General features: G+C 48.2%; 1 protein-coding gene and 1 pseudogene across 8 annotated transcripts in view; one reads left to right on the forward strand and one right to left on the reverse strand.

The window, feature by feature from the left end:
* Ube2v1 (ubiquitin conjugating enzyme E2 V1) overlaps window positions 1-16,822 on the forward strand; it is a 38,582-nt gene that overhangs the window by 15,820 nt on the left and 5,940 nt on the right. For 3 of the 8 annotated variants that reach the window (XM_063248183.1, XM_005002818.4, XM_013150407.3), the window contains exon 2: window positions 8,265-8,413. The exons of 1 other annotated variant lie outside the window; for it this stretch is intronic. In XM_063248183.1, coding sequence (XP_063104253.1) covers window positions 8,265-8,413 — 149 coding nt within the window. Of the gene's footprint in view, window positions 1-8,264; window positions 8,414-8,447; window positions 8,598-12,228; window positions 12,314-16,822 lie in introns of those variants that run through there. 4 more of the 8 variants (XM_063248184.1, XM_013150406.3, XM_063248187.1 and 1 more) reach the window with 3 other exon arrangements.
* Window positions 2,377-2,733, reverse strand: LOC100727576 (large ribosomal subunit protein eL43-like; annotated as a pseudogene).

A 16,822-nucleotide genomic window follows, 5' to 3' on the forward strand; every position in this document is an offset into this window, starting at 1 on the left:
TCATTAAGGATTATTCACTCTAAAATCCTGTCCCTAACATCCAGGTATTTGTTCATTCATTCATTCATTCATCCAGCAGGACTGAAAGCTTGTTCCCAAGAGGACAGCACTGTTTGTGGAGTTGGAGGCTCGGAGGGAACAAAGCAGGGCTCTACTCCAGTGGAGTTTGTGTGGACCAACAAGACGGAGATGGGCTGTTTAAAATGTCAGATGGCCGAGAGCACGCGGAGAGAAGTGAAACGGGAGAAACTGGGAAGTGAGGTCTTACGTGGGGGACAGGGGAACCAATCCGCCACGGGCGCCTCTGGGACAGAAGCGGCAGGCACAAAGGCAGAAGGGAAGTTGGTGTGGCTGATGGGGAAGGGGGAGCAGGAAATGAGGTTCCCAAAGCTGGTGGGGCTCCGAGTGTGGCTTACCCTACGTGCAGTGGCCTAGAGGAGGAAGTGATGGCACCTGTTGTACCTTTAAAAGGACTGTCGTGTTCGTGCTTGCGTGTAGTGATCACAGAACTTGGGAAGCCACGGCAGGAAGATGGATGTGATTTTGCAGCCATTGGGGCAAATAGTGAATTAAGGCCTACCGAGGTACCCAGTGAGACCGTTTCTCAGAAAACCAAAAACAGGGCCAGGGGTTTAGCTCAGCGGCGTAAGTGCCTGCTTGGCAAACTGGAAGTCGTGAGTTCAATCCCTGGTACCAAAAATATAATAATAATAATAATAATAATAATAATAAAAGGATTATTGTGGAGAGCAGACAAGGTGGAGCTGGTAGACCAAGAAGCCAGTTAGCCAGCTGCAGCGGTGTGGACCGCGGTGACTGGAGTTGGCAGCAGGTTGAGTGTAGGGTGTAAGGAAAAGATTTTTTTATCATGACTTCAAGATTTGGAGCCAGGAGAAATATTTGTGCCACATGGTGAGATCGAGGAGTGGGTAGTTGGTTTTGGAGGAGGGCAGCGAAGGGTTCTGTTTTGGAAGTGTTTTAGGCAAAAGGTAGAAGTGTGGTGTCAAGTGGGGGCGGGGCGGTGGCCTGGAGTGCGGCCCTCCGAGGGTTGAAGTGGGCGGATTCTAAATTCAAGCTAGACCTGGGCACTTCACGAAACCCTGCTGGGATGTATTTTAGGGGGAAGAGCCTGGGTTCAATCCCCAGTATGACAGGAAGTAAATACAAACACATTGTGATGCCTAAGAGGCAGCGGATTGGAATCCTACAGTGGAGACACATCTGCTTCTTTGAAGCCTCTGCCTGTAAAATCACTTGGAGGATGGAGCCCCAGAGGTGGGGGGACCATGCCTTGAGGCTGAGCGGCCCAGCCCGGAAGGACCTGGGCTGAGGGGCTGGGGTGAAGAGGAAGTCAGCCCTGTCACCTAGCACCAGACTTGGGGTGAGAACTAAGATGTGACTGCTAGCAGTTTACAGGTGCTTGGTGCCATGCTGTGAGTGACAGGGTGGGAGAGGCTGATTGGGAAAGGTGCCCAAGGGGAAGATACTGACCAGATGTGACCCACTGGACATCTTTTTTTTTTTTTTTTTTCCGTACTGGGAATTGAACTCAGGACCTCATGCTTGCCAGGCAGGTGCTGTGCCGCTGAGCTAAGTCCCCTGAGCTAAAAGCCGCTGAAGAAATCCTTTTAGAAGATTTTTGTTGATAGTTGACAAGAAACAGAAATTGAGTGGTAACTGAAGGGGACATAGGTTTACATGAGGTTTGGGGTTTGGTTTCTTACAGTGAATAATGCAGTTGTAATGAACATGAGAAATTCAGCAAGCTTAACAATGGCCAGGTGTTAACCTCGCATTTGGTCTTCTCCCTTGGCACCTAGGGAGGTAGCTTTGCAATCCCTACTTTGGTGGGGCGCACAGCTAGATTGCTAGACAGTTGTAGAGAGGCAGCAGGTGGCTCAGTGGCAGGGTGCTTGCCTGACAAGCCTGAGGCCGGCTCTCCTACCACTCTAGATGCTGAGGCCGGAGGGAGTTCGAGGCCCTCTCAGACTACATAGTGGGACCCTGTTTGAACCCACCCCCCAAATAAAAAAATACTTGATCCCAGATCTCTGTGCCTAATTTTCTACAGAAAAAGGAATTTCCCCAAAGTGTACTGGTTTATTTTAATTTTATTTATTTATTTTTCTTTTTGAGACAGGGTCTCGCTATGCACTTCAGGCCATCCTTGAGCTCACTTTGTTGCCCAGGCTGGGCTTGAACTGGCAACGATCCTCCTGCCTCAGCCTCCCGAGTGCTGGGATTACAGGTGTGAGCCACCATGCCCGGCTTATTTTTTTTTTTTTTTTAAGACAGAGGTCTGTGTAGCCCAGTTGGCCTCAAACTCAAGATCTTCCATCTAACCTAGGATTGCTGGCACACTCCACCACGCCCAGCTTTTTTTTTTTTTTTTTTTTTTTTTATACATAGTTTAACCCATTTATTGTAGGCTAGGGATGTTTCAAACAGTAGAGCTTCTACTGGTCTTTCAATTCCTTCAGTCTTCTAATGGCTGACTTGATGTGACTGCAGAAGTGGTGTTGTAGGTCCAGGCACCACCAGCCACTGTCTTTATGCAGGAACCACAGGGCCAGATCCCTACAGCCCGGCTCTTCATCTTGGTCTTGCCACAGAAGGCGCAGGTGTACTTGGCGTGCTGGCTGATTTCAATTTTCTTCACCATTTTCCTGAGGGAGGCACCATAGCAGGTCCATATTTACCGACAGTGCTGACCTTCCTGGTGCGTTTGGCCATGTCGACTCAACTTAGGCCCAGACCCAGAGAGCTCTTTTTCCTTTTTGTGACAAATAGAATAGCCAACATTCTGTCCTCATATTTTATTTTATTGATTTTGTCTTTTGGAGACAGGGTCTCACTGTGCAGTTCAGACTGGCCGTGAACTCACTTTTTAGCCCAGGCTGGTCTCCAACTCAGCACTCCTCCTACTTCAGCCTCCCACATGCTGGGATTACGGCGTGTGCCACCACGCCTTTTTTTTTTTTTTTTTTTGCCTCTTTTTCTCTAGCAAATACTTACTTGAGGCCAATTTGAGTGTTGGGGGTTTTGGTTTTTGACTCTGTGTGTGGGGTTGTCCCCGCCATATTGTAAAATCAGCCCATCTCAGTCATGCACATTCGCACAAGCTGTTGGCTGAGCAGGGCGGCACACACCTGTAACCCCAGGGATGCAGGAGGGTAAGGCTCAAGGATCACAAGTTCAAGCCTGGCCTGGAGAGTTTGGCAAGGTATTTGAAAACAAAACTTTCAAGGGTCTGGGGAACGTAGTTGAGCGGTAGGACACCCCGCCTAGCATGCAGGAGACCTTGGGCTTAATCCCCAGTAGAAGGCAGAGGGAGGGCTGTCATAAATTCTCAACAGCCCTTCCTGCCCGTCAGCCTTGTGAGAATGCTGATGACGGATGATTTGCCGCAAGCAAATGCTTTTGTCCTGCACTGTAGCAGTGGCCGTCCTGAAGCTGGCCCCTCTCCTTCCAGACCGCCCTGTTTCCGGTTTGCTCTGGTCTTGCCCAAGGCCACATGCAGTCCCCTGCTGATCATCCACAAAGTCCCATAGTCAGCTCGGCATGGCCCCGCCTCTGCAGGAACCCTCACTTTATGTGCCCCTCGGAAGTTACTGAGCGCTGCTCTGTGGTATTTCTGTCTCGTGTCTTCTGAACTTTAACGGTGGATATGTGTGTCTCGTTTCTACATGGAGACTTGATATTCTGACTGGAAGTCCCTGTGTTTGTCCTGTCATAGGCCCTGTATGGCCCAGCACGGAGCTGGGCGAGTGTGGGATGACGATCCCGCCAAAAGCAGCATGTGTGCGTGTGCAGGGGCTTTGTAGAGGGAAACCGTGCCAAGCAGGCGAAGAGCCTGCAGACCAGAGTGGGGTCCAGTGTGCTGTCCGCGGAGCCCGGAACCCCCGGGACCTCTTCCCGAGAACGTGCTGTTCTTAGCGCAGGATGCTGGTGAGCTGCTGACCGCTGGGGACCGGCCACTTCCAGGAAGTCCATAGGGCCGCAAAATGAGCTGCTCCATAATTTGTAAACTTACTGACTTTCGATTCCTGTGACCTCCTGCTTTTCTTCAAATTTTGCTTTTAATCAGTTTTTGACTGATAATTAAAGTTTGTGGCTTAGAAAAAAATGATGTTACAATTAAATGTACCTTAGGAGTGTAACCCTAAATTCTTCAAGAGTTACCTAAGTAAAGGTTACCGGAGAATTCAATTGCTCGGGAGGGTATAGCTCAGCAGGGCAGCGCCTGCCTGGTAGACGGCAAGGCTCTGAGTTTGATTCCCCGTTCCAAAGAAGAAAAGAAAAGAAAAACCAAATGTTTACGTACCTTTCTTACAAACTGAAGGATTTAAAATGTGGTCTGAGGGTTACATGGCCACACTTGTAATCCCAGCTCTGTGAGAGGCCGAGGCAGGAACATTGAAAGTTCAAGCCCAGCCTCAGACTTTGGTATTTTAGTAAGACTCTGCCTCAAAAGCTAATAAAAGCCTTGGTGTGTAGCTTATCGTGAAAGCCCTGGGGTCAGTCCCAGTACCACAAAAAGTAGTCTGAACTGTGTGTGGGGTCTGTGAGTTGAAAGAATTTCTTTTTCCTGGTGCGAGGGCTCAAAGCCCGGCCTCAGGCCTCCTGAACAAGTGGTCTGCCAGGAGCTACATCCCTAGCCCTGAAGGTGCGGGCCCAGTTGGGTGGCCCTGGAGGTGCGGAGCAGTGGTCCAGGAGCCTCTGGCCCAGGCCTTGGTCCGGAGGGAGGGACTGTGCCCCTGAGATGGCCCGCACCCTGGTTCTTTGTGCTCCCTGCGGTTTGGAGTCAGTAAAGTACCATGCCAGAGTGTCCCATTCTCCTCACGGAGTCTCCTTTGTTCTTCAGGAAACACAGCTGTTTTATAAGATGCATTATGTTAATGTGTACTGTTTTGTTGTTTAAAAAGAATAAACATTTTAGCTGGATTCTTTTTTTTTTTGGTACTGGGGATCGAACTCATGACCTTGCACTTGCCAGGCAGGTGCTTATGCCGCTGAGCTAAATCCCTACCCGGAGATCTTTGTTTTAATTTTTGAAAAAGTGAAGTGTCCGGGCTGGAGCTGGAGCTGGAGCTCAGAGGTAGAGCACTTGCTTAGCTTGCATGAGGTTCTGGGTTTGATACCTAGCGTCGCAAAAAAGAAAAAGAGAAAATGTCCTCTAAGGCCAGTCTGGTAGGCACCACAAAGGCTGGCCGTGCCCTTTGTGTTTCTAACCTACAATACACTGAAGTGACTTCCTTTATTTTTTGTTTTGTTTTGTTGTCTTTTGTTTTTTTGGTACTGGGAATGGAACTCATGAGCTCATGCTTGCTAGGCAGGTGCTTATGCCGCTGAGCTAAATTCCCCAGCCTAACTTCCTTTATTTTTGTGTGTGTGTGCTTTGTTTTGTTTTGTTTTGTTTTGTGCTGGGGATGAACCCAGGAATACTTTACCACCAAGCTATGTCTCCAGCCCTTTTTTTGAGGCGGAGACTCACTAAGTTACCAAGGCTGAACTCAGACTTGATAATCCTCCTGCCTCAGCCTCCCAAGTAGGTGGGATGTGCACCACCCCATCGTGGTGCTGGCGCTTTTTGTGTGTATCTTCTTTCTTTTCCTTAAGGGTACTAGTCAGATCTGATTGGAAACCTTACTTAGCCCCACCAAAACAGACCTTCATTTTAATTTGAGCTTCTCTTTACAGCCCATCTGTGGTACTGAGAGAACTTTGACCGGTGAATCCTAACACATGACCTAACGCTGTCCTTGTGTGTTTTGGTGCTCGGATGCAACCCAGAGTCTTGAGCACTCAAGGGCAAAGCTCCACCGCTGAGCTGTACCCTGGACGGCCCTGCTTTCCAGTGGGCATAAGCGAGAAGCTCAGCTGTTCTCCAGCCTTCCTACTGGGGTGGCTGTTCGTGTTCATTTTTTTTGGTGCAAACTTAATAGTAACCAATAGTAACAGCAGTCATAATACACAAGGATTTTTTTCCTAGCCAAATTAGGACTATTAAATATTTAAATTTCAGTTTTCTTTTTGCTCGAAGGGATTAATTCAGCATAGCTGATCTTTCTCTCTCTTTTTTTTTTTTTTGAGACAGGGTCTCACTGTGCAGTTCAGGCTGGCCTTGAGCTCACTTTGTGTAGCCCAGGCTGGTCTCGAACTTGCAGTCATTCTCCTGCTTCAGCCTTCCAAGTGCTGGGATTACAGGTGTGCTCCACCATGTCCAGCTAGAAAATTATTTTAAGAGGAAATAAGTGCTTTCATTTGTTTACCATTATAAATGGGAAGTTGAGTATCACTTGGAAAAAAAAAAAAAGGGTGTGTGTGTATGAATTCGTTTATTTGTTCTTGGTGGTCCTAGAGTTCAAAGCCAAGGCCTCATGCATTCTAGACAAGTACCTTACCACAGAGCTAAAACCCTAAACTCTGCGTTGGTATATTTTGTTTGTTTTGAAGCAGGGTCATGCTGTATAGTTTAAGCTGGCCAGGAACTTACTATGTAGCCCTGGCTGTCCTCAAATTTATAGTCCTCCTCAGTCTCAGCCTTCCTAGTGTTGGGGTAGCAGTGCTGTGTCACCATCTTTTTGTTTTTTGTTTGTTTGCCGCACTGGAGATTGGACCCGCACTGGGCCCTCACGCTGTGCTGCTTCCCCAGCCCGTTTTCTTTTTCTGAGACAGGCTCTGCTAAATTGCTTGGGCTGGGCTCAAGCTTGTGGGCCCCTGCCTCAGTTTTCTAAAGCTCTGGGATTACAGACATGCACCCCGTTCCTTACCTACAAAACCTATTCTTAAAATGTGTCACATGTAAAATGAAGCATGCCATCTACAGTCATTATGCTGGCCATGGTAGCCAGCCTGGACTGCATGGTGAGTTCAAGGCCAATTTAAGTTACGTAATCAGACCCTGTCAAAAAAAAAAAGGAAAAAGGGCATATCGTGAACCATGGATGCCTCTGTCCTTGTTTAGATTGAAACACTGGATGTTCTAGTAGAGTTCTTTTTCTCAAATTCAGAGGCCACCTGAGGGCCAATCCTGTCGGCTCCGCCTCTAAAATCCCCCTTCCTGCCCCTTCTGTGCCCCTCCCAGCCGCCTTTGCTCCCTTGACCTCACATTCTGCACCAAGCCAGCAGAGAGGCTCCATTAACTGACTTCCTCTGCCAGGCTCTGTAACTCCTGCGCACTCAGGAACTGTTGGAGCCTGCGATGTCCTCCTGCTCTCATCAATCTCACGGCCTTCACTGCGTCGGGTCGCTTGCTCTGAGCCAAGTCCTGTCCTTCTTGGGTCTTTTGTCCTCACACCTGTCCACTGGAGCTCGACTTGCCTTGGTCACTGTGTGACATCGTGGCCCCTCCCTCATAGCTGTGCCTGACACCGTGAGCTGTCAAACAGGTGGTTCAGGTGTTTCGTGAGTGCCACTAGAGCATAGCCCCACAAGGGCAGGCACTTGTGTTCGCTGCTTGGTTCTCAGTGCTTAGAAAAGTGCCTGACATAGAGTACGGGGCCGTATTTGCTCCAGTTGTGTTGATCCCGACATGTATCCTGTGCTCTGGGAAACACGGATGCCCTGGGGAAACCTCCCCCGGGCCTGGGTCCCTCTGCGGGACCTGTCTTCACGCCCTGCCTCCCTGAGGGTCTGGCCAGGTAATGCCTCCGCATCGAGGCAGACAGCGTGTAGCTTGTGTGGGTCCCGGCTTTCCTCCAGAGAGGAGCACAGGTGCCAGGGTGAGCAGGGAGGAAGCGGAGAGTGTGGGTTGGGAGAAGGTCCCCGTCCCGCCCTCCCACACCGTGGCCCGGAGGCCCGGATTCCTAGGCTTTTCCTCTCTCCGAGGTTGAGAGTCATCCCAGCGAAGGAGCATAGCCTTAGCCTCAGAAGTGGGTAATAGGGACAAAACAAAAGAAACAGCCGTCCGCTTCCAGGACGCTTTGGTTGGCACTTGGTTTTGGTGGTTTCATCTCACGTAAGTGGACCCAAAGTGATCACTGGAACATGTAAACCGTCCCAGAGTCAGTCCGAGGGCCGGTGGGGTGCTCAGGTTGGTGACCTAGCCCTGGTCACTTCAGGGCTTATTACCTGCTACTGCCTTCTCCTCTGCCAGTGGACACTAGGAGATTGTAGGTGGCACGTTTGAGGTATGACAGCTGTCAGGAATCGTCTGCATGTTGGCATCTGTGTTCCCAGGTAGCAATACTGAGCAGCTAGCTCTAGCTTTGCAAGTCCCCCTGGAGTTGCTAGTATCTTGAATTTCTTTCCATTTATTTTAGGAGTAAAAGTCCCTCGCAATTTCCGACTGTTGGAAGAACTCGAAGAAGGCCAGAAAGGAGTAGGAGATGGCACAGTTAGCTGGGGTCTAGAAGATGACGAAGACATGACACTTACAAGATGGACAGGGATGGTAATTGGGCCTCCAAGAGTAAGCGTCGAGCTACGGCTATAAATGTCAATGTCTTAATTCACTGCGCCTCCTTTTCAAACCTGCTAGCCTTATCACAGAAAAGAGCTCGCCAGTGGTGTATTTTCTGAAATGTGGCTTTCTTTTTTGACCAGTTTCAGTTTGTTTAGTTGAGCCTCTTCTAATGCTGTTTAATCTCTATAAGGTAAGCAAAAACCTGTTTAGACTCAGTGTAAGTGCACAGGGCAGTGTAGACAGGGAGGTTGAGGTCAGCATACTTGCAGGTGTAGTTTCCCACAAACTGCTGAGCTTCTCAGGTGACCAGCCTCCGGAGGTGGCCAGCCTGCCTGAGGCCAGTCCGCAGACGGACTTGGGAAGCCTGCTGGGTTGTGGCTGCTGCTGTGTCCTGTGCCCTAACTCACTGCACAGTTGGTGAAGGTTTTTGCCTGCCTGTCAGCTCTGGTCTGTTCTGGCCACTGATGGCCCCAGAGGCCTTTGCAAGGGAGATGGAGACACAGGGATGGGGAAGTCACCTCTGTAGAGCCTTGTGATTTGCGAGTTCCAGGTCTTCATAATGCCAACCAACCTTTCTTGAGCGTACATAGTAAACCTCAAGCAATCCGATTTCTTTCTCGCAAATTCCTGTTGCACCCGCTCTGTGTAGTTGGGTTGCATTTTACAGATGCAGAAACAGACTCAAAAAAGTGAAGTCACATGCCCAAAGTCACATAGCTGACACCTCCCCAGCCAGCTCTGCCTGCCTCGGGCTGGGCTCCTGCCTGGTGCTGGGCCACACTGTCTCCCTGCTTGCACCATGACCTTTCATTAATTACCAGGGTGTTCAGTGCTACTGTAAGGAGTTGTGGTGTTCAGAATAGACTCCCACAGGTGACAGGTGTCTTACAGCAGCAGTGGTTCTGCCTCAGTGTGGCAGGACCTGCCTGTGCATGGCATGCATCCCTTTGTGCCAGACAGGCCTGTGTCCTCTCATTGCAGCCCTGTCTGGATCAGGCATGAGCCACCGTGTGCTCATTGTTAGGACACCCTGAGGCTTGTCTGAGTTACTGGCATGCATAGCGTGTGACTGGCTTTGCCATTTGATGTTGCTTGCTTGTTGTTTTGAGGTACCATCTTGTTCATAGTTCAGGCTGGCTCTGAGTCCATATGATCCTCCTGCCTCAGCTTACTGAGTGCTGAGATTCAAGGAATTTTACTGTGCCTGTTGTGACCCTGTAATTTTGTAAGAGCTTTTATGTACATTTAATCTGTTTTTCCTCATTTCTTTATCCTATGAAAACCTAACTACTTCTGTATCTGTTACATACTGGGGCAAAGTGATCTAGTAATACTATTTCCCCATGGAGAAGATCTGCTAGCTGTCTAGGAAAGTCTGTTATGTCAGAGAGATTTAGGATTATGGAGGGTGAGAACTGTTCTTCCTCCTCCCTGCTCTCCAGAGTGCCTGGGAGAAATGTGTTAACTTACTAATTTACAGATTGTACAAGTTAAGAATAAAGTAATGTGCAAGTCTTTTTTTTTTTTTTTAAGACAAGGTCTCACTCTGCAGTTCAGAGTTAGGTGGGCGAGGTGTCAAATCAAATTCATGACCTTGCCCTTGCCAGGCAGGTGCTGTGGGCTACACCCCCAGCCCTTGTAGTTCAGATTAACCTTCACTCATTCTGTAGCTCAGTCAGGCTTTGAACTTGTGGCCAGCCTCCTGCCTCGGCCTCCTGAAGGCTGGATTACAAGTGTGTGCCCTCAGAGCTGGCCGATGTGCAATATTTTGAATATAGTAAATACCACCGGATTACATACTTTTCTTTAAAAACCTCAAAGAACCATCAAGTTCTGTTTGGAATATTCTCTTACACCTACAGCAGCAGCGGAGGTTATTCTGAATTTCACTTTATCTTTCCAAAGGGAGATATATTCAGGGGATACTATTTTGTTGTTTTTGTTTTGCCTCTTTTTTTTTGTACCAGGGATCAAACTCTCAACCTCCCACTTGTCAGGCAGGCACTAAGCTGCTGAGCTAAATCCCTGGCCCTTGTTTTGCTTTTTTGGTTTGGTTTTGGTTTCTGTTTGGTTCAGTGTGTTGTTGGGTTTTTTTTGTTTTGTTTTTTGTCTTTTTCATTTTTATCGGTACCGGGGATCGAACTCACAACCGCCTGCTTGCAAGGCAGGTGCTTATGCCGCTGAGCTAAATCCCCAGCCCCCTGTTGTTGGGTGTTTGTTTGTTTTGTTTTGATACAGTCACTGTGTACCAGGCCAACTTTGAACTCACTGTGCGGCCTAGGCTGGCCCTGAGTTCATGACCCTCCTGCCTCAGCCTCCAGAATGCTGGGTGAGAGTGCCCTGCTGCACCCAGTACAGAGGAGCATAAGTTTAATGAATGCCTACAGTGTGCCAGGTTCTTTCTGTACATCTGTTTTAATAAGAGCATTATTGAGATGTTATCCCTGTATTACAGGATGCATCTTTTTTTTACTTTCAGGATGCATCCTGTTTAAGTGTATAACTTGGTGGCTTTTATCGTATGAAGCTGTACAATCGTGGCTATTTTCAGAGCCTTTCACCCTCCCAAAAGCAACCCCTGTCCCCTGGTGTCTCGCTGTCCCTCCCGCCACGCAGTGAGAGCCACGAGTCTGCTTTCAGGCTCCGTGAATTTGCCTCTTCTGGACATTGTGTATAAATGGAATCAGACAGTATTTTATCTGTTGTTTCGGGCTTTATCAGAATTTCTTCAAGATTCAGTCCCATTATAATGGCTCTCAACACATTGTTCTTTTTCTAATTAATATTCCACTGTGTGAATGTACCATATTTTGTTTGTTTATTCACTGGTGAGCTTTGCTTCTTCATTTGTTCATTTATTTGTTGAATCAGGGATTCACTGTGTAGTTCAGGCTGGCCTTGAGCTCACTGTGTAGCACGGACCAGCGACCTAGTCATGGTGTCCCCCTGCCTTGGCCTTCTGAGTGCAGGACACACCTGGCTAGTTGGTAAACATTTTTATTACTTCTGCCTTTTGGCTACTTTGAATAATGCTGCTAGAAACCTTTTTTAGGCTTTTCTGTACATGTATTTTTGAGCTCCTGGATGTACGTCCAGTGTCACTGCTGGGTCCTTTGTTAACTGGTTAACATCCTGAGGAACTGCCAGGCTGGCTTCCAAGCGGTTGTACTGTCTTACGTTTCCACTAGTACTGCATTAGGAGTCTCATTTCTCACATCCACACCAGTGCTGTTTATCTTATTTTTTTTGCCCCTATAGGTTTGAGAGTTTTTTGGGGGGATTGATTTTGTTTTTGTTTTAAACAGAGTTTCATACATAGTTCAGGCTGTCCTTGAACTCACTTTGATTTGGCCTTGAACTGTCAGTGATCCTGTTGTCTCAGCCTCCACAATGCTGGGATTAGAGGTGTGCGGCGCCACACCCGATGCCCCTTGAGTTTTGGTTAGCTTGGTTCTCCAAGGTTAAAATAGTTATAAAACAAACTCCCTGCTTCTAGGTGCTTCCTGTGGCCAAACTATTTGATTTCGGCATACAAAGTACATTCTCTGGAGCTGGATTATCAACGTAATCATTAAAGCATCTAAACAGAGAACCGAACTAACTGACCTTGTTTTACATTGTTTTTCTCAGGAGGAAATCTTACATAAAAATTTAGACTATAATCTAGCCACAGAGCTAGGAATTTACTCTCCAGTTTTTCTTGAACGCATTGCCCAAGGACATTGTACAGATTTATTTCTTGCAGCATGGTCAGTCATAGCAAAATAATGCACATGTGTGTCCTTCTGGGTGCCACCACTGCCCCTTTTTTTCTCTTATAGAAAAGCAAGTCTCTGAGCCTTAGAGCGAAGCTTCCCAGTCTCCTTGCCAAGTCCTGGCGAACGTCTGGCTGCACACAGCACTTAGGTGAGGAGTAGTTCTCCACTCACAGAAGTGCTAATGTAGTTAGGTTGTAGTACAGTTTTCTCCTTTTTCTTTTCCACTGGGTCTGTGCGTGCGTGCGTGCGTGTGTGTGTGTGTGTGTGTGTGTGTGTGTGTGTACCGGGGATCAAACTCATAACCTCACACTTGCCGGGCAGGCACTTAGCTACTGAGCTGTGTCCCTAGCCCTATTTCTGGTTTTGATTTTTGTTTTTCTGATGCCAAGAATTGAACCCACAGCCCTGCACATGATAGGCAAGCCTCTACCACAAGCTACACCCCCAAGCCCTCATCTGTATCCTTGTGTTGGACCTTCCTGTGCATTACGGGATCAGAATTTTGCAGTGTTCTGGCCTCTACTTGCTGGATGGCAATGGCACCCCAGTCCCAATTGTAACAGCCATAGTATCTGCGGAAAACCTGAATTGTCCCCTCCCAGACAGTTGCAAAGCACTGCTCTGCCTCTAGGGCCCCTGGGTGCTTCTCCGCGTGCTTTCAAGGACCAGCAGCAGGTCCCAGTGTGTAGATAGAAGGGAAGGTGCCCCGAGACCCAGGTCAGGAGGCTTCTTACAGAAGGGCAACCACCAAGTCCTAATGCCCTAAGTTTCTGTCTACTTTTGCTCAGGGTACACAGACATACATGCCTAATGCTTTTATTTTGCAGTGTGTGTTTTGCAACTTGGTTATCTTCACTTTCTGATGCAGTAGTGAGTATCTTTTTATCCATGCCTACTCTGTTCCTCAGAAAGGCACAGGCTTGCTCACCTGTAATCCCAGTGATTTGAGAGGCTCAGGAATGAGATTCTTCAAGTTTGAGGCCAGTCTGGACGACTTGAGATCCTTTCTCAAAGTAAAGTTTAATACCAGGCATAGCGGTGCCTGCCTCTAACCCGAACACTTGAGGCTGATGAAGCCTGGGTGTGCAGGGCCAGCTGGGGCTACATAGTGAGCTGAAGGCCAGTATGAACCACACAGCGAGTCCCCGTCTCAAAACCCAAAGCAAAATTGAAATGGGGGCTGGAGATACAGCTCGGTAGTAGAGCACTTACCTAGATGGGTTCAGTCCCTCAAGCTGCAGAAAGGCGGAGGGGAGGAGGGGGGAGGGGAGGAACCCAGGCATGGAGCTTCCATCGCCGCACTCAGGAGGCTGAGGCAATAGGATCACTGCAAGTCTGAGGCCAGCCTGAGCTATGTCATGAAACCCCAAGTCAAAAAGAGGAAAAGAGGATGGAAGCGAACACTCTTTGATGGTGTGACTTTTTTTTTTTTTTTTTTTTTTTTTGGTACCAGGGATTGAACTCATGACCTCACACTTGCCAGGCAGGTGCTTACGCCACTGAGCTAAATCTCTAGCGATTATATGACTGATAAAATACATGTGTATTTTTGGGAGGTACCAGGGATTAAATTTACAACCTGGTGCTTGCCAGGAAGGAGCTTATACTACTGAGCTAAATCCCATGATACATGTGTTTAAAAACAAACAAGCAAACAAAAAACTCTGCAGTGCTGAGTATATAGAGTAAGGGGCTAGTTTAGTTGTATGTAATTCTTTGTGTTAGGAGAATAGAAAGCATATCAGGTATTTTTTTCTGTTCCAGGTTTGAGTTATAACTGACTTAATAAAAACTGTATATACTCAACATATATATAGTAATGGTTTGATACACATATGTATTGTTTAATAAATATCAAAATCAGATTAATCAACATACTCATTATATCTTACTGTGTGTCCCTCTGTTGTGAAGACATCTAAAATGTGCTCTCAGCACATTGCTAGTGAAGAATGCAGTATTATTAGGCACAGGGACCGAACAGCGTATTAGATCCCCAGAACTGATTCATCTTACACCTCAGAGTGTGTGCGTGCCCTCTGATCCACTTCCCCCATACTTCAGCTCCAAGCAGTCAGCAAGCTGCTCTCTGCCTCTGAGTGCAACTTTTAGAACGATTAGAATGATGGAGAAGCAACATCACACAGCAGCTGTCTGGGTCTGGCTGGTTTCACTGGTATAATGTCCTCCATCTGTGTTACTGTGAATAGCAAGATTTCTTGTTTATAACTGAACGTTTCTGAGAGAGAGTGTGTGTGTGTGTGTTTGTGTGTGTGTCCATTTGTCCATTTGTGACATTAAGTTGTTTCTATATTTTGGCTTTTGTGAACAGTACTAGTACAGCTCTCTTGCAGGCACTGATTTCACTGGGTGTGGTGGTGCACACCCATCATCCAGCACTTGAGAGGTTGAGGCAGGAGGATCCTCAGGAGTTCAAGGCCATCCTGAGTCATATTGTGAGATCTAGATTAAAAAAAAAAAAAAAATAGTGAACTCATTTTTTTTTGGATTTGTACCCCATACTAGGTGTCTCAACCAAGATACATAATCTAGAAGGCAATCAAATGGATGTTGGGCTGAAAAACAAAAACAGGCAATGTGGAAACACACTAGTACTGTGGGAGACAGTAACCGCCCGGCGCTGGGAAGCCAGAGGCCAGGTGCTGTGGGTGTGTGCCCAGCTGCCTGTAGGAGCTGGCTCTGGCTGCTGGGGTGAGGGGCTCCCAACAGGAGCAGCACGCAAACAGAAAAAAACCAGGGCCTGTGTTCTCCAGGTTTTATATGAAGATCATATGATGAATTTGATGTGTTTAGCTTCAGACTGACTCAGAGAGATGAGTGCTGTTGCCTGGGGCCCTGGGGTACTCAGAAGGGCCCCCCCAAGAGGTGGGGCTCTCAGGATGACTACACCTTGTCACTGAGCAGGGACGGCTGGTCGGCCAGGCAGCTCCCAGCCCACCTTTCTCTGCCTAGGCCGGGACCTGGGAAGCGGGTTTTCCCTCCCTGACCGCCTTCCGCTGAGCTGCTTTCTCTAAGCCAGGGGCTCTGGGAGGCCTCTGGAAGGGGACGGGAGGGCCTCTGCCGCACCTCTGCCCGTCGCTGTCTCTGCTGCTCTGGTAACAGCCCTTACCCTGGCACCTGCACCTGGGGTTTAGCCTTGAGCTGATTTTGTGTCTCAGACCAGTCTCATCCCAGCTCCTCCATCCTGTGCCCCCAAGGGCCACAGAGGTCCCAGCTCAGTCCTGGAGCCCTTCCCCAGGCCCAGTCTGATCCGCCTCAGACCCACCTCCCCCTGCGGCTCCTCCCTTCGGGAAGCAGGTACCTTTTTTTTTTTCCCATTTTCATTCCTCAAAACCTGTTTAAGCAGTTCCCAATGCTAAATTCTGTTTTAGATCCCTGTTGTGGTATTTTACCCCTCTCTAACCTTTGCCCCGCCCACCCCTCCAACCCCATCCTTCCCCAGCAAAACCGATGGATGGCAAGGTGGCTTGTCTCCTGTCACAGCTGCTGTGGGTTTATCTGCATCCGGAGCCATTCAGGTTGTCTTAGATTCTGCAGTCACTTTTTAGAAGGTCCATACTCTGTTCTGGCATGGCATGCACGCAGTAAATATAGTTTATAGGGCAGGAGATGTGGCTCAGTGGTGGAGTACATGCTTAACATGCAAAGCCTGGGTTTGTGCTCGCATGCATACAAATAATTTATGCATTACTACATTGGATTTGAATTTGGTGAGCTTGATTTGTTGTGGTGCACAGAGGCACCCACTTGTAATCCTAGCACTCTCAGGCTGAGGCCGGAGGGTTGTGAGTGGTGAGTTCTAGGCCGGCCTGGGCCACTTAGTGAGCGCTGTCTCTAAAACCCAAAGGAGAAAAAACTGACTTGCTAAGAGCTGAGTGGCAGCTAGCTGGTTGACCTACATTGTCTTTGTGTGTTTTTCTTTGTATATGTTTGTAGCAGATGCTGTCTTACTTGCAGAAAATTTACTGAAGAGTATAGAAAGTTCTTTGTGTACCATTCCCCAGCCCCCATTTCCTGTTGTTAGCGTCTTATCTTTAGTGCAGTGTTTGTCACAACTACCGAGCCAATGTCATGTCCTTTTTGTTTCTTTTTTGTACTGGGAATTGAACTCGTGACCTCACACTTGAGGCAGTGCTGTGCCACGGAGCGGTGTCTCTGCCCCTAGTGAACCGGTTTATTAGCTGAAGACCATACTGTATTTAAATGTTCTTCATTTTAACCTCGTGTCTGGTTTTTTGTTCTAGAACCCTATGCCAGATCCCACATTACACTTAGCCATAGTATTGCAAGCTCCTTGTGGCTGTGAAACTTTCTCAGGGTTTTCTTGTATTGATGCCCCTCCCCTAACAGTTTGGAGGAGTACTGGGCAGGGATTTTGTCTCTGTTGGAATTTGCCCTTTTGGGGGGGGGTGTGATTAGGCTGGGTTATCCCATAATATATATTTTAAGCCCAGGAAAACTGTGATCCCCAGACCCAGGGCCTGTAGCTGTGAATAGAGAAACAGCTGTGTGCACAGGTGCGCCCGCGCCGAGGCAGTTGCCGTCTGCTGTGATGGGCTTTGGGCGTCCTGCTGTCTCCGCGGCCGTCATGTGTGCCGCGTGTGTGCATGAGTCCTCTGCGGGTAGTTAGGGTGTG

Source organism: Cavia porcellus, unplaced genomic scaffold, assembly GCF_034190915.1.
Source record: "Cavia porcellus strain 051 isolate PalLab524CR breed Dunkin Hartley unplaced genomic scaffold, mCavPor4.1 scaffold_5, whole genome shotgun sequence".
Taxonomy (NCBI): domain Eukaryota; kingdom Metazoa; phylum Chordata; class Mammalia; order Rodentia; family Caviidae; genus Cavia; species Cavia porcellus.